This window comes from Centroberyx affinis, unplaced genomic scaffold, assembly GCF_046629955.1.
Source record: "Centroberyx affinis isolate AG114_WGS23_722 - 3 ecotype Tasmania unplaced genomic scaffold, CSIRO-AGI_Caff_v1 ptg001547l_1, whole genome shotgun sequence".
Taxonomy (NCBI): Eukaryota; Metazoa; Chordata; class Actinopteri; order Beryciformes; family Berycidae; genus Centroberyx; species Centroberyx affinis.
This window is the reverse complement of record NW_027280002.1, coordinates 63,321-88,733: the sequence shown is the minus strand read 5'-3', so window position 1 is coordinate 88,733 and position 25,413 is coordinate 63,321. Positions and strand designations below refer to the sequence as shown.

The following is a 25,413-nucleotide window of genomic DNA, read 5'->3' as shown; positions in this document are numbered from 1 at the left end:
AAGAAATTCATACATAGGATCAACTTCACTATTTATATTTGTCTAAGGAACAAATTTTAAGCATTTAAGCATAAACCTTTAGATCAGTATGGCTTTAAGATAATGAAAAACATAGTACATTCAATCAGGTGTGTCCAAACCTTTGATTGGTAGTGTATACAGATATATGTACATATATATTAGAGTTGTCTCTAAATAGTTCAAATAGCGTTCAGTCTGCACAAAGATTATACATGATACCGACTTTTAACCATACTTTTTCATATTTGGGACTCACTATCATCCCCACTGAGCTACAGCAGGCCACTATGCTTATGAAGTTCTAATTTTTTTTGTCATTGGTTTTGTCTCCAGGACGTGATCCTGACCCTCCAAGAGAAGCTGTCGATCAAATGCATCGAGCACTTCTCCCTCATGCTGGAGCAGCGGACAGAAGGCTCTGGAAGCAGACTGCTTCTCCTGCATGAACAGGAGATGCTTACTCAGGTAGGAATAAAAATCTCTCTGTTTCCTCCTGTTTCCATCTTCCTCTTTTGCTCTCTCTCTCTCTGCCCATCTCCCTCTCTGTCGTACACACACAAACTTCTACACACACACACACATTCCTGCTCTGTATTCAAGCAGCATCTAGACCCCAGTGTCATTTATCAGAACTGGCACAGCAGGGGCGACAGCTCACATTACACCTACCCTCCCACACACACTCCCATACACACACACACACACACACACACACACACTCACCAATACACTCACACACACTTATACACAGTGCCCGCTACATTCTAATGAGGGTGTGAGATCACAAGAGGACAATTTTAATATTCACACCGCACAGTTCAGATCTGAAGCTCTGTACGTGGCGCGCACAATGGCAGGTGGATATTTGAAAGAAACGACGTTTTCTAATGCCCTTGATAAAACATTTAATATTATGTTAAATTATCAATATTTAGTAGATGATGCTGGTCTTGAGGTTTTGCTTTGAATGAGGAATAGAATAAGATGCACAGACGCCTGCTTTATAAAAATATATTCACAGCCACAGTATATATGCACAGCCACAACAAGAAGTTGGTTCTTTCTGGAGTATTGCCGAGGCGTTGCACAATCATGCCTTTAGGTTATGAAATGGTAAAATGGCACTTATTTGAATACTTCTACTACTACTACTACTACTACTATTATTACTACCACTCCCACTACTACTACTACTTACTCTACTGCTACTACTGCCGCCACCATAACTACCACTACTGCTACTTCTACTACGTTCCTACCTGCCACACACTGCTGTTAATGGGTGTGCCTGCTTATTCCCTCCACCACCCCATTCCCTTCCTTATTATTATTAATCAATGCTGTGATTGTGGCCGATTGTATGTAGTTTCTGACTGAACTACTACTACTCCCACTCCCACTACTACTACCACCTCTACTACTACCATTACTACTACTACTGGTCTCACTACTACCACTACTGCTGCTACTACTACTACTACTACTACTACTACTACCATTACTACTACTACTACTACAATTACTACTGCTGGTCCCACTACTGCAACTACTACTCCTATTAATATTACTAATACTGTTGCTACAACTACTACTATTATTCCCACTACTACTAATACTATTGCTACTATTACTACTACTGTTTGTCATTTTACTACTACTACTGCTACTACTACTACCATCAGTCCTTCTACTACTACTACTACTACTAGTTCTTGTGGATATCAAATAGTTCTCACAAATTCACAATTTCAACTTCACTAAAAGATTAAAAAAAAATGTGAGCCTCATTTTGTTGACTTTCTTGACTGCCTTTCTCTCTATATATTTTTCTCTCTCTGTCTCTGTCTCCCTCCTGTGTGACTCCAGGTGACCCAGAGGCCCGGCTCTGACAAGATGAAGTGTTTCTTTAGAATCAGCTTTGTGCCCAGGGACCCGGTGGAGCTGCTCCGGAGAGACGCTGTGGCGTTTGAATACCTCTACGTACAGGTGAGCAGCAGTGCTGCTAGCACAGGCTCCAAACTAACTTTTACTGCAGACTGTAGCTTGACGACTGTGATGAAACAGGATCCTAAATCAATAAATAAATACAATTATTCAGTGGGTCTCAACCCTTGCGGGGGTGGTGGTGGACAAAATGGCATAAAAGGATAGAGATGTATCCTTACAGTGAAAAACAATTACAGATTTACAAATAAATGATCATGCTTATATCAACTACTTCCTCTAAAATAATGAATATTGCATTCCCGTAGGCTTCCTACAATAATTAGTCAATAGTCTGAGAGGAGGAAATCTAATCCTTTGTTGTCAGAGTTCACCATTTTGCTCTAGCAAGCCCGGTTTGAATTAATCTCAAGCCAAAAAGGTTGAGAACAACTTATTTCAACTCAGCAGGGAAGCACTGCTTCTTGAATTGCCCCATGGACAGATGAAATGCAGTTGGCATGGTCAAATTGACATTCTTACGAGACTATCCTTCCTGGTTTTGCCGTAGAGTTGTAACGATGTGGTGTTGGAGCGGTTCGGCCCGGAGCTGAAGTACGACGCCGCGCTCCGATTGGCCGCGCTGCAGATGTACATCCTCACCATGACAACCAGACAGAGCCAAAAGGTCTCGCTCAAATACATCCAGTAAGTTTGTGTGTGTGTGTGTGAGTGTGTGAGTGTGAGTACGTGTGAGTGTCTGGGTATGTGTGAGCAGCTCTATCAATAATGAAGGGTAGACTGACTTTGCCAATTTTTTTACAAAGTTTGAAGGATCAAGGTAGGAAAGTTTGTCCTGGGATAGATGTGGTTATTGTCCTATTTTCCCCTCCTTGTATTAACAGAATATATTACAACAACGCTTAGACAGTGGTAATCTAGTGGTAATCGAGTTTGAAGACCTGTTGTGTATATACATCTGCTGTTGTGGAGCTGCTCAGGGCCAATAGCAGAAAGAAGTGGTCTCAGTAGGCAGATCCCAGGTATGAATGTGTTTAACTGTATCAATGAGAAGAAGGTAGTTGCTGAAAAACAGCAGGCTCAGCAAACCTTTGCTAGGAAAGTAAAGGTAACAAAAGACAGTCTGAATAGTATTAGAAACAAAGCTGCTGCTAAAATGCACAGTGCAGCATAGGATAAAGACATATTTGCAAGCAAAAATTGTGAGATTTAACATAGGGACGTTATGTTATCAGGAGTCGCTGTGGAGAAGCACGTTCCCGAGGGAGACGTCTCCTCCTGAAAGTCAATTCAGCGTACATTTCCATTACCGGCAGCTTAACTGAGACCGAACCCCACCCAAATGCTTCAACCTGATTGCGAGTCTTTGACCCGGGTCTGGTGGAAGTACTTCTCCGAGGGTGACTTTATCCCCGAAATGTGTCTCCTCTCCGCAGAAAGGAGTGGGGTCTGCCTCTGTTCCTGCCCCCCGCAGTACTGTCCAGCATGAAGGAGAAAAACATAAAGAAGGCTCTGGCGCACATCATCAAAACCAACCAGAACCTCGTGCCTCCGGGGAAAAAAGTAACCAGCACTCATTGTCTTTCTTTGCCCTTGTTAATAAACTCCTGCCACATACACACACACACACACACACACACACATTCTCTCTCTCTCTCTCTCTCTCTCTCTCTCTCTCTCTCTCTGTCTATGATGCAATATCCTAAAATAGCATCGCTGCCAAGCTCAACCTTGTAAAGTTTCTCACCCTTGTCAACCCGAGACCCTTTGCCGAGCTACACCTTGAATGTTAATGCGAGTAACGAGCAATATGCAGTGTCCAATCTGTGGGCAGAATAGGATATATTCACATTCACACACACAACATGTCCCCAACTAGGACTGCTGGTCTGGCTCCAGCTGAACTTTTTAGGTCTTTATGAAACTGTTTCACAGTGCAAGCAGCCGCTGGTCCTCTGTCTTGAACGAAGTGGCCAAAGATGATGACAGAAAATAAAAAAAAAATCTTGTAAGAAGAAAAGCCATGCTGTCTCGGAGTCATTGATAGAAGCAAGAACCCAACACTTCAGTATGCAACAATGAAAAGTTTACTGCAGCTGAACTTTTGGGCAACGTAAGCCGTCAGCACCCAATTACTAAGTTACATTGCTATGTCCCAACTATTGCTGCAATACCATTGGTGCTGTAGCTAGTAATCAGTTGGATGTAGGGATGTAGTGGAGGGTTAAAGTTTACCCACCTTTATAGGCTGACATGAATAAATCTTTATGAGGTAAACTCATAGTAAACATCATAGTAAGTAGTATCACACTGACCTAATTATATGAGTAAATGGTCTTTTCATGAAACAATTGTATTGCTGAAAATATAATTGATCTGTGTTTACATACATTACATTACATTACATTACATATGTTTGATGCCGTTGATGCCATAATGATCACCAACTGGAGATCATAGTTTCACCTTTTTATTTACTACTACATCACTTGGGTAAATACATGGGAATAGACTGATGAAACATTTTTAGGCAGTGGACATGGACAACGTTGCCAGTTAGAGTGATTGGGGGTCTGACAGATGCGATAAAATATACATAGATAACATAATGGTCTATGGGAACACATTTATCATGACAGACAATCTGATGATTGTTGGCATTTCTGCGTTGCTTCATAATGTACATGATGTGTACAAGATCCATAAAATGTCTCATGAGAAGGATATCGATCTCTTCCCTTCAAGCCTGAGCCGTGTGATGAGTTGGCAAATAATTTGTATTCAAAGACTGACAGCTGATATCCAGTCTATTCATTAGAGAGAAATACAGCCAAGCAATATCAACTAACTGAAATGCAATCGCTCAATTCAGAAAGTCGGTGCCTCCTCATTACAGCCTCCAAGTTCTCGCTCAGGCTACATCAAAGAAGCTGCTCAGACTCATTCCATTTTTTTGTAGAAAGATTGAAGCAAAGATTTTATATAAAACGAAATTATTTTTTAATGAAAACGTCTGTTTCCAGTCAGCAGGGTCAGCCGTCCCATTAGCCTATTGTTACTGAAACTGATGGTGAGGTGAGATATTACAGGAATGAGATTGTGGATTCGGTATAATCCAAAGAGTAGGTACAATGTCTAGGGAGTGTAGCTGTATTGTTAGTTCTGATCATCTGATATCTGATATACTGATCAGATAGTTCTGATCAGTATAGAGAATTGGGTATAGAGACAGTTAGATATGGGACGCTACAACTTACTGTTGTGCCTTCTGGAGATCTTGTGGGCCCGATTCAATGGGAGGTTGATTATCCTAATGACATTCAAGAGAGAAGTAGCTCTATAGTGAAGCAATTCATGAGATTTTGGTCAGAATCGATTGGTATGATGGAATATGAAGTGAAAATTGGTCCAGGTCAAACATGGCTGCAGTTATGCTTTAAATCCTGACTTTAGAAGTTTTGGATGTCTTACAAATGTGTTTCATTTCTCTCTGCAGTTGACTGCTTTGCAGGCCAAGGTGCATTACCTGAGATACCTCAGTGAACTCAGACTCTACGGAGGGAGAGAGTTCAAATCAATACTGTTGGTAAGAACATTAGTTTTGGAAATGACTTGTATAAGTTTGACTATGAACTTACTGCTAAGATCTCTTGTGAGGACAAAGCAAAAGTCTGAAAAGATTGTTTTTGAATGACTTTCTCTCTCTCTTACACACACACACCTGTAGCAAGGCGAGAAACAGACGGAGGTGATGCTGTTGGTGGGCCCGCGTTACGGCATCAGTCATGTGATCAACGCCCGGACCAACCTAGTGGCCCTGCTGGCCGACTTCAGCCACGTCAACCGCATCGAGATCCTCACTGAGGACGAGACCAATGTACGACTGGAGCTGCACGTCCTGGATGTCAGGGTGAGCACAGCGCTGTCTGAAACACTGACCAATCTCAAGAATGCAGTTCAGCATTGCAGCCAAACAAAATATTATGTCCCATACAAATTATGCCTTCTTTCTTTCTTTCTTTCTTTCTTTCTTTCTTTCTTTTTGTCTGTATGTCTGTCTTTCCTTCCCTCCCTCCCTCCTTCCTTCCTTCCTTCCTTCTTGTACAGCCCATCACGCTGATCATGGAGTCCAGTGATGCAATGAACCTGGCCTGTCTAACAGCAGGCTACTATCGCCTCCTAGTGGACTCAAGGAGATCTATCTTCAGCATGGCCCACTGCAACAGCACTGGAGGGGACGATGCTGGTAGGTTACTATTAACAATGGAGAGTGTGTGTGTGTGCATGTGTGTGTGTCAAGACAGAACAATATTAATGAAAAAACAAGTCCTTCCCCATTTCAAGAGTCCAGTGCTTTATTCCTATCAACTTGCAGTTGTTAGGAATTTGTCTAGTGTGCTCACAGAACATAATCTCCAAAAAGACAAGACATCAGTCACAGGTAACAACAAAAAATCATACCGCTCCCTCAGTATCCCACAATATACAGAGGAAAGGTGTATTAACTTGAAAATTAAAAATAACAAATTTAAAAGTGCCAGGTATATTTGAAGAAACTAACTCTCTTGCACAGACTTGTGTCTTGTGTAGTAAAGTGCATTTAAAATTCAAACTGTTTCAGGGCATGTACTGATTCTAAAACTAGATGTTCTGGTGTTAATACTCTTGAGTCTTTTCCCTGAGGCTGGGTGTTTGGGGTCATATAAAATTTTCAGTCCTTTTCACTGAGTTTGGGTCTGGTGGATCTCTGAGAGAGAGGGGAGCTGAGTGCCGAGTTTTTGAAGTTGTGCGTACATTTCGATCCAACTGTTTTATCTCAGTAGAGTTGCTGTACCAGACTGTTATTGAGAAGGTGAGTCTGTAAAACTGAAGCATCCCCACTCTCGACACTCTTAAAAAGAAATGTCTCTGGTGTCTTTTTTGATTATGCTGATAAAGTTGGCCTCCCATTTCAGAGAGGAGGAGATTGTTGTTCCCAGGAACTTGGAAAACTGTCCAGCTGCCCCACCTCTTGGCCATTAATATATCACTGCAGATTTAAAACATGCAGACACCTTACATAGTTCTTATGCAACCCCATGTCATACATTTTTAAATGGCTATTCATTGAAATTAAACCATTTGTTCATTTCCTTTTAGTATTTGCTCTTAGTTGCTCTTAGTCTTTCCAAGAATACCTTGCATTATTTGCTGCTGTTGCTCATGTTCACTCTTCATTTAAATTTAATAAAATTATGTCTGAAGATGATCTGGCAAGAATAAATATTAAATAGCGTAAAATAATCAAAAATAGAGTATTTCATGCATCCAATAACTCTCCTGCATAAAATGCTGGAAACAAGTGGAATTGGCAGAAAAATAACATTTTCTCAAGACTAGATTAAATGGCTTAAGTGTGATATTTTTGCAGTGCATTGTAAAACTTAGAATATCCTGAACTAGAGCACTCAAATGCCCAGTGAATAGTAGGCCCTTCCTTTGAATTTTCATTGCCATAGGATATAAAACACATAAAGTAATAAAACTTCCTCTCCTGCTCTCTTCAGGTCAGGATCGTGTCCTGGAGTGGCCATACAGCACGTCTCTGGGGGACAGCGAGGAGCCGTCACCCAGCCAGGGAGAAGTCTACAACAGGGACTCCAACTATTCAGACAACGGGCAGAGAGAAAACAGCATCTCTCCTTACTTCCATGAACTCCAACACCCTGACAGAGACCTTGGGGCGAGGAGAAGTCCATTACCCCCTCCTCCTCCCCCCTCCACCAGACACAAACCGCAGGACTCACCTCGGAGCGCCAAAGTGTCGTTTATTTTTGGGGGTGACCCACCTCTGAACCACCCTAAGAACTTAGGCTACGAAAGACTGCTGGAGAGCCCCGATGTACCCGAGCACAGACCTCCCTACTTGCACAACAACATGGACTTTCGGCCACAAGACGGGGTGGCGTTCCAGTACAGCGGTCGCCCGCATGTCTACAGTAACATTGGCGGCGAGGAGTGTGGTGAAGAGCCGCTGCTAAGAGACCTGTGTTACGCTGACACGACGGACGACGCGGAGGATGAGGACGATGCCTCCTGTGAGGAAGACTCCACTGGGGGGACACCAGTGGGCGACGAGAGAGGCGGTGGCAACGGAAACAGTAGTAACCATGGTAACCAGGGAGGAGTGTTAGCCACCGCTGCCAGCAAGGCCACCTTCCTCACACTTTCTGGTTCTACCGATGATATCATCGACCTGACGTCACTGCCTCCCCCGGAGGGAGACGACGGCCTTGATGATGATGAAGACGACACACTGTTGCAGACACTCAACCTTGCAATCGCTGCTCCACCGCCGGGCTTTCGGGACAGCTCAGATGAGGACACGGCACCCGAGGGAAGGCCATTAAGCACACGCGACAATGATGATATCCCGGTGTCATTAATTGATGCCGTACCGACACACGGGGAAGGGGAAGGGGAAGGTAGCAGGGGAGGCGAGAGGAGGCTGGATAATGCAGTGGTCAACACTCTGCAGGCGCTGGAGGCTCTGTCTGTCTCTGAACAGAGGCCTCCCCGGCCGCAGCCCCACGGTAACAATCCAGGTCTGTTGCATACTAATGCAAGCACCACATGATGTATATGAGTGTTGTTTGACCAACAGCATTTATGTTTATTCTTTACCAGTGGTTTCTAACCTTTTTACTCAGAGCGCTCTGTAACTCAGCCCACATAAAATCAGTGCCCCGGTCCTCCCAATGTAGGTCCAATGTTTGAATCTTTTAAAAACACATTTCATATGATTTAGACCAGTAAAAATCTGGATTTAATTTGTGTTCATTTTAAAGCTATATAAAGCCATATAAAGCAAAAAAATATTGGATTATAACCTCCTACTCATTGGAGTTCTTGCCCCCCTTAGATCTTAATTAACTCCCCAGGTGTGTCTGCCAGGTTGGAAACCACTGTTCTATTCCCCCCGCTCATTAATGTAAAATTTATTTTCATTGCTGTTGTGATGTGTTGTTGCATTGTGCTGTGTTGTGTTTTGTATGGTCTGGCTGCTTTATGTTCTTTTGTGGTTTCTGTTTTGGTACATATCAAATTAAGAAGGCAGTATCTATTTCAATTTAGATATCCAGCTTCAAAGCCTTTTTCATGTACACTTTTTACAGCAATCAACTTTGAGTTGAATGCCACATCTCTAACTTTTTATCTCTTATCTTCTAGGTGTTTTGATATCTCGTGACTTCAGTGCTGAGTCCTCCTCAGATTCAGGCAATGAGACCAACTCGTCCGAGATGACTGAAGTGTCTGAACTGGCTGCTGCTCACAGGCTCAACGAGAGCCACATGCGTCTACTGGTGGCCACAAGGGAAGGGTACCAACCTTTACTTGAGGAGAAAACAGAATTCCCTGTCTCACCCAGTACAGGAGGAACTGTGCAGAAGAAACCCCGTAGTCCTTCACGACACCTTCAGCCTCCAGCGGTACCTCCAAGACGGAGCCCCCAGATGGACCCTACATCATCAGGGCCAGATAGCATGGAGGTGAGGTCCCAGACTAACCTCTTCTCCACTGTCCAGCGCCCCAGCTCCACCGCTCCCGGAGGCAAACATCATAAAAAGTCTGCGGACTCCAATGGGAAGTATAACACCTTCAGTACAAGAGAAGGACACCGGGGTGGGAGTGGCGGCAGCAGCGGCCATCTTGACATGGAACAGCGCACTTCATTCTGTGAGCGAGGGGAAAGTCAAAGAAGACAGAATTCTCTTTTGGCAGAGAATTCTGTAGCTGAGGGCCTTGGGGTGAACAGTCTGCCCCGAGGCCATCACAGTAGCCCTCGGCCCCCCTCCTCTACCTCTGACCATCTGTTAGAGGTTGGCGAGTTGGGGGAGGGCGCCGCAGATAATGGAGCTTCTGCTGTTGAGCAAGATGAACACCTGGTGGTGGCATCATTGCTGTCCCCAACCAAAAAACCCCGATCAGGGGGGTCAGACCAGGGGTCAGACATACAAAGTGACCATCAGCCTATTTCCAGGCAGCAGAGCGTGGCTCGGCTGTGTGAATATCATCTAGCAAAAAGGATTTCAAGTTTACAAGGAGAAGCCCACAGTTCACTACAGGGTTCTCTGTGCTCATCGCTGGATGCTGGTGGCAGCACGAACAGTAGCGCCTGTGCCACCCCAACTGACTCACCGCTTGGCCCTGGCACAGTCGAGTCGAAACACCACCATCTCCAACGGCACCCACTTTCTAGCTCCTCCTCCTCACTGCTCAGGGTGCTCAACTACGAAGATAACAAGCCTGGAATCCCCCACAGCATCCCTGGCCAGAACGCTCTGGGTAAAGACCTCCATCCGCACGCAGACCCAGCGCTCTTACGGAAGATGCTGCCCAACATCCACCCTCCTGCTGTTGGGGCTGAACCATGCCGCCCCTCCTCCACTACACCATCTAAGCATAAAGAAACCACAGGTACAGCAACCAGGAGGCTCCACAATGATCTGCATGCTAAGCAACAGGCCTGTTTGAGGGGGCTGAACCAGAAGGAAGGCAGTGAGGCCTATAGGCAGCTGATTAACTACCTGACAGTCAGTCAGATGCATCAGGGAGGGAAGCTGCACAGTGCAGGCATGGGAGGGGCAGTAAAAAAGGACAGCAGGCGCTACATCACTAGCAACCCCCAGCTGGTGGAGATGGTTAAGAATAGGGGGAACACCATTGGCCGGTGCCCCTGCATGCCTTCCTCCATGTCATCCCCCTTCCTAAGCCCCAATTTAGTCAACCCCAATACAGCCACCTTGCTGCTGGCAAATAAAAACCCCCGGCCATATCACTCAGCCACGCTTCCTGCCAAACTCAAGAGGAGTCCTGATTTGCATGCTCAGAGACCAAACGACAGTCTAGAGGTGAGGCCGCCTGGCACTGAGAGGAGGAGCTCCTTTTCTGGCCTGGAGAGTGAGCTTATCATGGACCCAGAGCGATTCCTGTTGCTGTGTAAGAGAGAGAGCAGTGTCAACCGTGAGGGCGAGGGTACCGCCAACCGTCCCCCACCTCGGTCGAAAAGCCAGCCCAGTGGCAGCACAGAGGACTGGTTGAAGTCTGACCTGAGGCCAAAGCATGCAGTCCGCCAGTCTCCTCATCCTCGCCCTAATGATTCTCTCTGTTTCTCTGCTGCCCCCAGTTTAGCCGGCCAACGAGCGGAACTCAACACCATCTCGCTGGGAAGGGGAGACCACCCTTCAGCTTTTACCAGGCAGGCGTCCACTGGCCATAGAGCTTGCATCACGTCTCCAACCCCCAACCTGCAATCTCCACCTCCTCCACCACCTCCTCCACCACCTCCACCTCCGTTGTCTCTATCAGTGCAAGGCAACACCAGCTTCGGCAACTCAAGTACCCTGCCGAAACAGGATTCCATCCATTCCATCCAGTACCGGCAGAATCAGAACCACATTCAGGTGGTCACTCCAACTCTGCCACAGACACATCCCTTCGGCAACAGCCTCCAGCGGGGCCGGGAGCTCAGGCGGAGCTCCAGCAACGTGACTGCTGGTTCTGGTAGTGTGGAGGTTCTGTTTGACAAGCCCAGCCGAAGCAGAAGCCAGCAGCCCTTGTCGCCATCTGCGGCCCAACAAGGTGAGACCAAAGTGCAACGGAGGCCAACAAGGAAGCGGCTCTCCAAGAGCTACTCCCAGGGATCTGTGTCCTCCCACACCACATGCTGGTCCACAGGCAGCAGGGGAGACAGTAGAAGGGCGTCTGTGGCGTTTCCTCTGCAGAAAGACAGTAAACACTTGAAGGGTTCTCAAAAACTGGACACCAGTCCTTGGAGATGCAACGGGCCTTTTAGCTACTGTTTCTTTAAGAGGAAGAGTGAGGGTGAAGAGGATGAGATTGAGTGGGAGAGGCCCAGGCGGAGCCGTGGCGGGAGTGATATCGATACTGAAGGTGGCGCAGCATCAGCGGTGTTGCCCTGTGGTGCGGCAGTGGATTCAGTCGGGGACCAGCTATACGGAGAGGTCCTCAACAACATGAGCTTCAGTGACCGTCTGGCACGCATCAACGCGCTCAAGGACCGCATGTACATCTTCCCCGCCGGCTTCGCAGATGTCCGCCGTGACGCCAGCGAGCTCATTGCACTGGTGCGATCCAGCGTAGGTCGCAGGGATCGCGGGGTCCAGATGCCTCAGATCCAGGACCTACCCCAGTACAAGCAGCTCCTCTCTATTGAGTCGAAAGAATTAGGCCGGGCATGCCGGAGGATGGCACAGGCCCACGGTAGTCCTGAAGAGATGCTGCTAGCCGTGACCTGTAGCTTCCAGGTGCTGTGCTGTCTCTGCGAAGCTTGTATGTGTCTGGTTCGGGGGCTCGGAGCCTCAGCCGCACACCAACAGAGAGAGGTGGTGGCCAAGGTCGACGAGGTTGTGATGAACTACATCTGTCTGCTCAAAGCAGCTGAGGCGGCCACCGTGGGAGCACCAGGAGAGCACAGCGTGAAAGCCCTGGTCCGCCACTCCAGCACCATGTCGGCCATCGCTAACGCACTCACCCGCTCCCTTAAAACGCTGCTTAGCAAGTAGAGGCTACTCCTTATACTTTCTGGTGTAGCCTACGGAGTCAGTAGAAGTCTGTCTTTAAGCATCTTTTTATTTTCGATTCAGGCTCATGAGAGTCCGATCCTTCTTATTTAAGATCTGGACTATTTCCATATCAGAATCAATTTAGTGTCAGACGTGAAGGTTATATAAGACTCTAACTCAAAAGATGAGGAAGATGTTGAAAGGCAATCTTCACTGACTGCACTTGCAATTTCTGATGACAATATTGTAATGTACATTTGCAAAGCCATACTGTCACAGACCTTTGTAATATGATATGTACCTAATAGATAACCTTTTACCTGTGCATAATATAACTTATTTAAAAATGTATAAAATGTACATAATACAATATGAATATATTATTTGCTGTAGCAGTTTGAGGAGGCCATGGAGTATTCTGCTTAAGTTACTCTTTGATATATCACTGAACGGGGTTGGAGTGAATTCACTTTAAATTCACTCTAAAGTGCAGTTTCACTATAACTAAAAAAAAAAGGCAAAAAAAAAAAGTCTCACTGTCCATTGAAGAGATGGTTGCTATTGTTTAAAATCACATGCTAAATTCTATCACAGTTTACTTTGAATGATTGTACATAAAGTGAACTGATTTCAACCCTGTTGCATTACAATGCAGTTTGTGGGAAGTTGAGAGGAACATTTATTGCAAATGTTAAAATTGCAGGGACACTAAAATTGCACTGCATTTAGTACTGCTTCATATTGTAACACTTAAATTATTTTGAAATATTTTTAACAGATAAATAAGCCGTGAATAAGAAACTACAGTAATAGCAAAAAATATGTATCAAAACAATTTAGTAAATATTTGTGTTTCCCAACCCAGTCCTCAAGCACCCCCTGTCCAGCATGTTTTTGTTCCAGCTCTACTCTTGCACACCTGATCCAATGAAGGGCCACATGCTTTCATGATAGCTCTGTTCAGGTAGATCTGTTTCTCCTACTCAACCAATCAGCATTAAGTCCTTAACTGAATCAGGTGTGTTGGAGCTGGAACTAAAACTTGCAGGCCAGAAGGAACTTGAGGACCGGGCTTGGAAACACTGCTCTAAAGAACATTTGAGATTGAGCACTGTGTTATTATTATATCTAATTATTTTTAAGTTTTTGTGTTTTATTATCATCTGTTTTGGAATAAGTTGTGTGCTTGAATGATTTATTATTCCACACCATGTATCAAGATGCATTTATGTCTCTTGAGAATAACATTAAATTCCCATTTTTTTCAATAGTCCACCAACCTATTAAAACGTTTTACATATAAATTTGTGTCTCTTTTCATGTCTCCTTTGTTTTCAAAGCTTCTTTGTATCACAGCTATGGTGTGTACTAGGAGAGATTTTTGTAAACATTATTCTATCTTAGAATAGAAATAAAATAGAACAGACCAATACTTTTAATGTCCATTTTATAAAACTATTTAATCCTATTCTTATACAAATTATATTGTGGTGCACAGCAACACTCCTAGAATAACATTAGATGCCTTGCTCAAAGGCAAAGAAGTGGACTCGAAAGTACTAAAGCACTGATGCTATATAAGATTTTTTTTTAAATAACTTATTCATAATCTCCTAAAAGCTCTTAACAACAATTTGGCAATTTATTACGGATGTTGTATTAGACCAATTTCACACACACATTATTGGGTGGGAGGCTCGTCAGGGGTTCAAAGGTAAGAAACTTACAGTGAATGAAAATAGTACAAGAATAGAAGTTTTGCACAACACCCAAGTATGTTAGTTCAAGACTTAAAAAGGATGGAAAAGATACTTCCTTCTCTACCCTAGCTTTGTCCTGTGGCACACTGGAGATGAATAGAATTTTAATGGAAATGATCACGGTTTCCTATGTGGGAGTGCATACCTCCCAAAAGAACGATCCATGAAATAATAATCCTTTCTCCATGGTAACTCATCAACTTTTCAAGTCTTATGCGCTGAACCAATAGTACAGCTATTTCAAAAAAAAAAAATGTCTTCAATCAATACGTTTTATCACTGTGTCAGTGGTTTTTCCTCACCTACCTGAGAGGCCACTGCCTGGAAATCTTATTTACCATGTACAAGGCCTGGACACTCAGGAGAGAGGACGGTTCAAGGTGCCTCTTCACTGTGATCCTGTGCTTTCTTGCTTGACCAGTTCAAGGGTCCATGACAACAGAAGGGCTGCAGATGGTACTGCAGTCCAAGCCTGTAAGTATACAGCCGAGTAAGTCTGTGTGTATCTGAGTTTGGCTCAATGGCCCTGAGAAGATGTTATGTAGCAAATAATTACATACTTACATAACTTTAGTATAGTTCCGCAGGAACACCATACGTGATTTTAAGTAATTTAGGATGGTTTTTCCCAAAGTTTGTATCGGCCCATATGTCTCACATTCGTTTAGCATCATCAGTGAACTGAATCCCCAGCAGCTTATCCACTACAGTGATCAATAAAGTATCAAGACCAACCCATACATAAGTTGGGTGACACTATGGTACGCTTGCGCAGCTTTAGACTGTATGTCTGAGAAGGATCAAACATCTATCCATGCAAGGTGAATATTTATTGTGAATGAGGGCAACACAGAGAAGAAGACCGCGCGCGCACGAACGCGTATATGTGTGTGTGGTGTGTTCAGTGTGATCTGCATTTGCATATTGGGCGCCTGTTTGACGCATGCTCCTACGTAGACCTATCAGGTTGACAGATGCACCAAACCACGCCCGCGCGGCAACTCGTGTCGCGCGCGCCTCATCAGCATTGTGTTGGTGGTGGTGCGAACAAAAGTTAGTGCCCACTTCTTTCCCCCACTCCAGTGCAAGGACTTTATGTAGCGCTTAGTTACACACTTTTAGTGTTTAATGCGAATAGTTTGTCGTTGCTCTTGATATATGCGAGCTTGAAAACTACATTGGCGCTTTAGAAGAAGCTACTGCTTGCCTGGTTAGCAGTAGCAGCCAGGGAAACTTATTGTTGCATAGGCTACCCAGTTTGGTTTAAAGTTCAGCTAACAGTAGCTCCACTGGCTAATTTAGCAGGTAGTTAGCTACATATCTTACCCTGATAGCTTGGTTATAATGGCAGCCATCTGCCAAACACGACGTGCCTTGATGGAAATTCCTGCTCCGCAACCCAAAATTGCAGGTAGGTCTGAAATTTGATGACTATTTTGGCCACCGCCGTAGCTTGTTGTGTTTTCTTTGGTTCGTGCAGCTGGCGCCAGTTTGCTATCATCACTAGTAATAACTAAGTGCGCGCCTCCAGGGTTAGTTAGCATATGATTAGCTGTTATTGTTGTGTGGAAAAGAGCATCAAAAGTTGGGGTGGCATGCATTTATAGCAAAATGCTTCTCAGAGGCAGTGAATGAAGTGTGCTTAAAGTTGTGTGTAACGTTGTACCAAGAGGAAATATTAAAATCAATAACATTAGCCACTGTGACTGAGTTACATTTGACAAAGTACTAATTTAATGTTCTAATCTCAAACATGTTGTTTCAGCCCGGATGAGAAGGTCCTATTTGGAAATTCTAAGCGCCCGCTTGGCTCCATCATCTCCCATCCCAAGAGGAAGAAGCGCAACTGCAAGCTCGAGGCGTGGGCAGTCATGTAAGTACAAAAACAAACCATCTTCCATTTACCCACTGACAAATTGTAAGCACGGTTGGTTTTCAAAAGGGAGCTCTTTAGTAAAGGCTGATGTGAAATGAAAAATGGACACTGTACACACTGAATGATTAGTGTGTGTGTGTGAGAGAGAGGAGGGGTACGTTTCTCCTAGAACAATCCTATTTCCTCTACAGTTGAATGGTAGGGAAGCTGTCAGCCCACCTCAAAGCTTTTAATTTGTTTCAAAGGAGAGTTTTATTATTGCATGGTATAAATACTGTTTAGCTTTCCTCCCTACTGAGAAACATTTGTGTAGGAAAGATGGCCATTCACAAGCTGATGGCTAATCCCATTTAGCTTAGTTATTTGGACATGCAACGTTCCAGTTATTGGTTTAATTATCTTGCCTGCCCCCCCCCCCCTCCCCCTTACTTGTTGTGCTCTATTATTGTACTCATCACATCCTTGTGTTTTGCAGTGGACTCCTCCATCAGCGGGTTGTGGAGTGGGAGGATAGAGGAGCAGTGTGAGAAGATGGAGGAGCACCAGACCCCACTCTCCAAACAGCAGCTGGTACAGCTGATCAGATCCCTCATCTTAGTTGAACAGGTATTAACAGGATTTTTTCATTGCAAGGCAAGAAACAAGCATATGTAACAGATGAGGAGGATGCAGAAACTCTATTGTGTGAGTGGATAATGGTTACTGAATGTATTCAATGGGGGAAAGTTGAGCAGTGCAGCCTCCTGCTGGTATCTTCTGTCAACAACTGAGGCAAATTTGGGCCAAATTCTCCACTAATTTGAAGTGGTGTTGGCTTTCTGAGGCAAAGAATGCATAATAGCCATAATTGGGTTTTGAACAAACACACTTGATCACATTGGCATGGAGCATGCTTGTCTGCGGCCGTTCCAGCACTCATGGGAAAGAGCATGTGGAGTGGGGTTAATGCCCTCTTGTGCAGGCAAAGAGTATCACTTTTTGTTAAAGCAAAAATACACCCTAAAACACAATATACCTCCCATTTTGTTGTTTATTGGTGTATTTTTCTTATTCCATGGATAATTGGCCAAACGTAGACAACATCACGTTGATTTTCCCGTGCAGCTACAATGGGGTTTAATCACAGAAACACTTTTGGTTAAAAGGTTTGACACATCACAATAACCTATGAATAACAGGTGAGACAATATCACATCATGCATAAGTATTAGGATTAGAGTGAGTATTAAACACTCAAGGAAATGCTTTCTTTAAGTTTGAATCAAAGGAACTTTTTTGTCTTGAGATGCATGGTTTGGATGATGTAACCATAATTAAACCCCCAGCTTTACTTGTCTTATAAGTACCATCTGTACATGCATGTGCCTGAGCAAGTGCACAACTCAACTCTGATGTGCTGTATCATATCGTCTGTCCCCAGAGCCAGGAGCCCAGAATCCTTACCTCAGACTTAAAGTATCTCCAGGAAGACCTGCAGCTGAAGAAGACGAATGTTTACAGATCCATCCCCTACTCACGGTTTGGCTCCAACAGGGACGCTCACTGTTACAGAAAGGCATATCCTCACCTGGTGGCATTCGAAGTGAGTACCAGTGGTGTCATGACATGTTTGAGGAAATAGTGGCTATCTGGCAGTTTGGAAACCTTCAGAAATCTGTCAATTTTCAGTAGCAGAGAAGTGATTTTAGTATTTTACTGTACTTTGTTTTTAATTTTTTGTAACTGATTAAATTTCAGGCTTTTTTGTCACACCCTTCCCATTCTTTTCTAATGGAGCTTCCAGTCACCCCTCCCTGTTTTTCTTGTTTTTACTACAGGGGATTTTGGTCACTGACTGACTAAATATTTAAAACGTCTTCACAGATGCCTCCTTGTGGGCCAAGTGTCAGCCTTGATCCCCTGGTCTTGTCTTGTTTGGTGCCATCCTGATCACCCACCTCCTTATCCTCCTCCTCAGGTTTCGTGCCAGGAGTGGGGCCAAGTACTCCTCAGGAACAAAGAGTGGGACTCTGTGTTGGAGCATGCACTGATGGCGTGGCGCTACACCAGCGAGCTGCCGCAGTGGGACACGGTGAGCCACAACGCTCTCAGAGAACAGTGTTACAGCACTCTGGCAGCGCACTGCCTCGCCACTCTCCAGCACTACCGCCCAGAGCCCAGCAGAGGACGCGAGCTGCTCAGAAGGTAGCTATTCTGTTTTTGAAGGCGTCTACTTTATCTTCAGATGGTACATTAACAGCGGTCAGAGAATTGAGGGGAGAGAAATGTACTAACACAGCAGGAGTCAGGCATATGCAGTCTGTGAATTCAAGGAGCTGAGCTAGAACGCCACTCTGGGAGTTAGACACTTAACTCTGAACAGATCACCTTCCAAGTGAAGTGACGGCAATTGCTTCAATCAAAGAAGTTTTGTCCTACCTTGTTAAATGCCAGGAGGAGGGGTGGAAAGGATTTGAAATGCAGTTTTTATTGATTGTGTGAAACCACCAGGTGCTAGGGCTTTTATTTTTCACTGTTGTCAGCAGAGTGCATGCAAGTCGGGGATTTCAAAATTAGAATTTATAAAATTTCTACTCTTCAACAGGATTGTGGACAAATGGAGCCTGTACACTCTTTGTGTCTTACATGCAGAGTTGAGAGTATATTGCATTCACAAACAGGGCAGCAAAGAAAATGTATGCACTGTAGGGTTGGGCGATAGGACGAATATATCAGCTATCGGCGATTGGCTGAGTCCATCGCCCGTTGATTTAATTTGTTTGTGTGATTTTTGTCATTTTATTTTGCTAATTTAATGGTCTAATTTAATGGTAAATAATTAACCTGTAAAGCGCAATTCAAAGCATGCGCGAATAGGAACTGGCAGTTGGAGTTGGGCCATATTATGCACGTTCTTGTTGCACTGATTTCCGACGAGTCTTTCACAAAACAGGGCAGTGAGTGACTAAATGACAATTAAGCGTCTTTAGTGGTTGCTGTTCGATCGATTGGTGCTGAAAAGCAATGTCAATTCATAAATCATATTTGAGAACTAGACCAAAAGCTGTATGTGCAATTGTGCACCCTGATCATTTAATAGCATAATATGTTATCCCCACCTGTTTGTTCATTTGGAGGCTGCAAGCGGAGGCATCCTTCATCTGACGGCATTTTCAAATAGTGTCGGACAGCTGTTCAGCCTGTCTTTACAGCTTATTGGTGTATTCGCAAATGCTCGTGGAAATTGGTAGTGTTAGAATCTTTTGCCAGCACTACTCGTTTGACAAGACGGCAAGACGGGAAAATTTTAACATATTGCCCAACCCTATATTGCACTGGCAATTGTTGTTGGTGGTTTCTGACATTTACGAGCCAGAGATATTTAGAATAGGGTCTCAAAATTGGTTCTCCAATATGTTGCTTCTAGTTTTCACAGTCCCAGTGTTTACATTTCCACATGGGTGTTGGGCATAATGCAGTCCTGGCAACCTGCATAATTTTTCCTTACCATGCATGCAATTTTGATATCAAATTACTCCGCTCAGTGTCATTACCTTTTAAAATACAGAATAGAACTTTTAACCACACTTTGAAACAGCCTTCCAGGCCAAAGCAATGGGTGATAGGTAGAGCTGCAACGATTAATCGATTAGTTGTCAACTATTAAATTAATAGGTTTGAGTAATTTTTTAAAGAAAAATAAGTCAAAATTCTCTGATTCCAGCATCTTAAATGTGAATATTTTCTGGTTTCTTTACTCCTCTGACAGTAAACTGAATATCTTTGGGTTGTGGACAAAACAAGACATTTGAGGACGTCATCTTGGGCTTTGGGAAACACTGATCGACATTTTTCACCATTTTCTGACATTTTATAGAACAAACAACTAATCGATTAATCGAGAAAATAATCGACAATGAAAATAATCGTTAGTTGCAGCCCTAGTGATAGGTAATTTCATAATGTCACTAACCACGCAGCAGGACTCCTGTCGCCCCTGCCCACCTGTAGCAAGCCTACCTCACTGCGTGTGCTTGTTTTACTGTGCAATTCCTTTGTTCATCTCACATAGATGCTCTCATTATGCCAAGGTAAATGAGAGGAAGGAAAGCTTTGATCAAATGTGCATTTACATTCCAAAGTTTTGTGCCTATGAAGCACTCCATTAATGACATGTTGCCGTTGGCTAGTTCTACGTAGCAGTAGTATTACGTAGCAGTAGTATGCACTAGCATTGCTGAAAGCAGGTGGCAACGCAGGTTAGCTTGGAGGCTAAATGCAAGAACAGCAACCCGAGCAATAAAGTGCTGCTGCTGACCTGATAAGTTTGCTGAACAGGCTGATTCATGTTGGAATTGGGAAAGACAATTCTGAATCTTGACTAATGCAGTAACTTGAATTATTACATTCTTACTCGAGTTATTGCAGATAAATGTCCTAAATGGTCAGGTATGAACTGATCACTGTTTCAACTGCCTGATCAAAAAAAAACAACAATTAAACTGCGGGATCCGGAAAGCGGTCAAACGTATGCTATAAAAAGTATGAGCCAGTTTGCGTCAGTCCGCAGAACATTGGCAGGGTAGGCATGTCGTCCATCTGCCAATTTTTCTAAATATGATACATGATGATACCACTGTTGCACTATGTAATGTCATGTGCTGCCAGTGGCAATAGGTGAGTAAGCAGCATTTCAGTCATCAAGCCCACACTAACATGTAATTAGTATGTTTGGATAAAAGCTTTGATATATTTACACATGGATAGGCCAGTTATGTCATGCAGCCATAAGAACAATCTGTTAAGCATAGTGCTACATTGAAATTTTACTATTTATGCTTGTTGTGAACTTTTACTTGATGTGTCGTTGTTAGTAGAAGGTCTAGGTAAAATGCATAATTTTCCAATCAAAAATCGGCAGTTGGAATCAACACCAGAAAATTTAATCGGTGCACCTTTAACTTTGCTGTAACCAAGGAAGTTCCAATGTGAGACTTGTCTTACAGCTCGCTCCTCTCTTTCCCTCTCTAGGTTGAAGATGGCTCAGGTGCACAGTCAGGCCATCGGGCCCTGTATTCAGGAGCTGCAGAGGATTCTGGGACATGCCGAGGATTCCTCCATGGACACGCAATGAAATGAGGAACAACACTATCTCACCAGCTGGCTACAATCCCCAGTGAATACGGTGCTTCATTGGTCATATGGATGAACTAAATGATTTGTGTGGATAAGGGGCCAAAAAATACATTTTTACATGGTAGTGTTTGTTTAGAAAAACCACTACAGTATTCTCCCAAAGTTATCAAAGGGCAGTGTAGCAACCGATAATGTAATAACTGCCAGATAATGTAATCAAAATACAATAAAAACATCCATCTAAATGGGTCAAAAATACAATAAAACTTAAGTTATTAAAAAAAATTGCTGGATAATGTAATCATGTCACATGATATACATTAACAGGCAATTATTACTATATAAGGGGTGTAACATTTTTGACTTGACTAATGAAATAACTTGAATTATTATTATTATTATTATTATTATTATTATTAGAGTATAGAGTTATTGCATTAGTCATTATTGTATCCGCAGTTAAAAATTGTTACGCCCCTTAAGTAATAATTGTAATAGCAATAATTTTATAAAATTTTCAACACATTTAGAGTGATATGTTATTACATTTTAAAAGTTATTACACTATCCACCAGATATTACATTAGCAGTTGCTACATGCAGATACATATAAGATGTTTGTTATATATTTTGTATAGAATAACTTTTTGCATTGACCATTGAAATGTTAAAAGAATTCAAATAATGAAATGACCTTTTCTTGCTTTATATGGGTGTGTATGTATGTCTGTGTGTGTTACTGTTCACAATACTTGAAACTGCGGCCTTTCTCATCTTTGCTTAGTACTACCTGTTTTGTATATATGTCTTTAGAGAGTATTTTCTGTCATTACTGTTTGCACTGTTGGTGTTTGACCTGAAAACTTGAAAATTTTGATAAAATAGACCCTTAATTTAAATAAAGTCATTACTTTGTACTGCAGAGGTTGTGCATCTGTTGTTGAGTGTGTGTTGGCCTCACTTGTATTTCCTGTATGTGTATACAGTCCGCACACTGGCAGACTTTCCATCTGCCATCTTTCCATTTGGCAGATGTAATTTTTTGAATCCGACATTTTAGGCATTTATGTGATGCGCTAATCCTGAAGGACTTGCAATAAGTGAGCAGGTAGCATTTCAGGGTCTCATTCAAGACACTTTGACAAGATGCGTGCTGTTTGAACACATTACTTGTGGAGATAGAAACTGTGACCTTTTGGACGATCCAAACTGTCTTTAACCACTCAGGGAAAAGATGTCAGTTTGATTTGATTTGAACCTACAATTTCATAGAGATGTGCGTCTTAACACTTAAAGGCGTCAGGACACATTTTACATTTGGTGCATGTGCTGCTCGTTTTACAGTCGTACAGTCTGTGTCCAACACTTCTTTGTCAGTAAAATTGGTGAGGCCTTTTCCCAGGAACTCATAGTGGATTAATGAATACCGGACTGGTTGAAACTCAATGTGTCTGCTCACAATACAGCATTTCATAAGCCACATAATAATGGGTACGATTTGAATAGGTTTTTTATACAATTGCAAATGGTTGTTGCACTGGTCTTGGGTTTATTTCAGAGTTGCAAAATACAATCTCTCTTCACTGACCTTTTTTATTTTGTAGTATGAATCGCTGTAAATGTGAATACTGGGCTTTTTCTGAATTTATTTTTCAAAACTTGAAAAGAGATACAAATGCGTATCAAATATTGATTGACTGACTGACTGACTGACCGACTTACCAACCATTACTGGAGTGTGTACTTACAGACTGTAGTTTTTAGGTTACCATTTTATATCACTAGGTGGAGCCCATGTTGCACCATTTTCCTGCATCCAGGATCACTGTTACTGAAGTAAGGCTTCTGTCTGACTGGAGGAAAAATGTCATACTGCTGAAAACACAGCTATTGCCATGGTGCTCTGTAGACTGAATATTGAGCTAGTGAATATTTAAATGCCATTTGAGAGTCAAACATCAAGTTTATGAATGAGAGCCTGATGTTGTGAGAGGCTGTTGGCTGACCAGCAGACTTCCTGCTGTACAGCTTCTCTGTAGGAAATACCCTAAAAATTGCTGTACCATTCCTATAATATTCATATTGTGACTTGTAGTGTGTGTGGTACTCCGTAGTGAGTTTATAGTCACCTTATTGCCCTTTATGGCATTATTCTTTATCTCCTATGGTATCACTATCATATAATATTTCAGTAACATTCCTATAGGGACTTGTAGTTTTGCTGTGAGGTTTGCACAGTATCCTTTAAAACTCTATTATAGGATTACTATAAGAGTATTACACAGAATGGAAGTCAAAAAGGCAATAGTGTGCACTGTAATTGGAATGCAACTCAATTTGAGGAATTCAATTTTTTTATTTAAAGCCTACGGTAACTCAATATTAACATGAACCGCTGTCTCCTATAGATTAGCCTACATGGGGACTAAAGCTGTAATCTGTGAATGGGAGATCAACTTTAGGATTAAAGTGGTTAGTGGTTAGGACCCCCCCCCCACCCAACCCCATTTGAGCCCACATGTACAGTACTGTAGGCTTCCCCTGCTGGCCTAGGATCAAATCCCTCTAGAACCTCTCTTGTGTCTCTGTCTCACTCTACACCACTCTGCACCCTCTTGTTGTCTCAAGAAAGAAAGAAAGAAAGAGTAATACCATGGAGGGTTTGTTTGAGCCCTTAAAACAAATGATCTTCCTTAGATAGCTCTGAATACAAAAAATGTAGAAACATGACAGACATTTCATGGCAATGATGTCAAAAATTACCAAATTGCGAAACTGTTCCTTCTATAAATGTTCAATAACACCACTAGAGGCTATCCCACATATAAATGCATGATCTGGCTCCCACCCAAGATTAGTCCTCTAAGCAAATGGTTTCCAAAGTGGGATCGAGGGATGCCCAGGGGTCCTTTAGGGGGTACCAAGAGGTCCTTCGCAAAATCAGGAATACAGAGAATCAAACAAACACGTAGGTATGTTTAGTAGTAAGTACTGATCTTGACGCTGTAGAGAAAACAACCTTGAAGAGACGTCTGAAGCTCGCTGAAGTGGTCTGGAAGTTAAAAAGCCTTTATTATGGCACGGCTAGGCAAAGATAAAAACTACCAATGTGCTGCAGCTCTCCTGTGCCTCAGATGTCTTTACAAGGTTGTCTTCTGTTCAGCTCCGAGATAAGCAAGCTATACCTACTACAAAGACAGACTTGTTTGTTTGCTTCTCTGCATAATCGTTGCCCATTCTGAAGAGCGCCTGATTATGTATTTTACACATAGACTATAAACAACCCAAGAAGCACTCTGTTTCAAAATCAAAGAATAGTAATGCCATAATGTCTCTCATTCACTAGAAGTTAGCCCAATGAGAGAATGTAAGGATAACTATTTTGCTCAAAGGTTTCACTCTTTCCATTGTTATCTCTCCACCAGCAACATAGACAGCTATCCAGTTCTGTACTAAGTTATATATGGAACAAGCCATGTTTCAGCCATGTTGTCAGTATGCATTAATCATCTGTGTTACATGAGAGATGCAAGCTAGTTGGTTTTTCTCCCATGTTAAAGGAAAAATCCACCCTAAAACATTTTGACACCATTGAAAAACAGCCATCGTACCTTGCATTTCTGAAATTTCAGAAATGCAAGGTATGATGGCTGTTTTTCTGGTATATTTTTCTATAACTGGCCAAATTTCCAACACGGCTACAATGGTAGCAGAAAACATTCAGCCATCTAAAACATCAATGGCTTTGGTGTCAGTCCCTCAGAATCAAAGAGTGAGGGCTTCTTTCTAGACATTTTGCACCAACATTTAACAATCAAACAGGGAGAAATCCATCGTAGAAGAGGCAGAGAGACCAATTTCTCCACCGACAGCAGCCTCACTAGCCCAGAAAGCATGTTATCTTTTGAATAAGGGGCATGGCCGACTGAAAAAACTCTCGCTCCTCTATCACTATCACTCTCTCCACCTACTCATATTACCTACAGCTGAATGCAACAAGTTCAAAGTGGGAATGCAGCTCCATTTTTGAGGGGTTGTCAAAAGGCATTCTGGGAAATGTAGGAAATCACTAACTGAAGTAAAAGACAAAGTCAATTACCAAAGAACTCCTGGAATGCATTGAACATCACAG

General features: G+C 43.0%; 2 protein-coding genes across 2 annotated transcripts in view; both read left to right on the top strand.

Moving 5' to 3' along the window:
* Positions 1-12,530, top strand: part of LOC139650832 (FERM and PDZ domain-containing protein 4-like) — a 35,590-nt gene extending 23,060 nt beyond the window's left edge. Inside the window, exons 7-15 of the mRNA XM_071527614.1 lie at positions 355-486; positions 1,888-2,007; positions 2,516-2,652; positions 3,402-3,528; positions 5,462-5,551; positions 5,693-5,875; positions 6,073-6,211; positions 7,512-8,549; positions 9,175-12,530. Of these exons, the coding sequence (XP_071383715.1) occupies positions 355-486; positions 1,888-2,007; positions 2,516-2,652; positions 3,402-3,528; positions 5,462-5,551; positions 5,693-5,875; positions 6,073-6,211; positions 7,512-8,549; positions 9,175-12,530 (5,322 nt within the window). The remainder of the gene's footprint in view (positions 1-354; positions 487-1,887; positions 2,008-2,515; positions 2,653-3,401; positions 3,529-5,461; positions 5,552-5,692; positions 5,876-6,072; positions 6,212-7,511; positions 8,550-9,174) is intronic.
* A 2,848-nt stretch (positions 12,531-15,378) lies between these two features.
* LOC139650835 (uncharacterized) lies at positions 15,379-21,624 on the top strand. Its single transcript, XM_071527618.1, has 6 exons — positions 15,379-15,701; positions 16,056-16,163; positions 16,642-16,772; positions 17,587-17,748; positions 18,124-18,350; positions 21,177-21,624. The coding sequence occupies exons 1-6, from the start codon at positions 15,635-15,637 to the stop codon at positions 21,277-21,279; spliced, it is 798 nt and encodes a 265-aa protein (XP_071383719.1). The 5' UTR covers positions 15,379-15,634; the 3' UTR covers positions 21,280-21,624.
* The last annotated feature ends 3,789 nt before the right edge of the window (positions 21,625-25,413 follow it).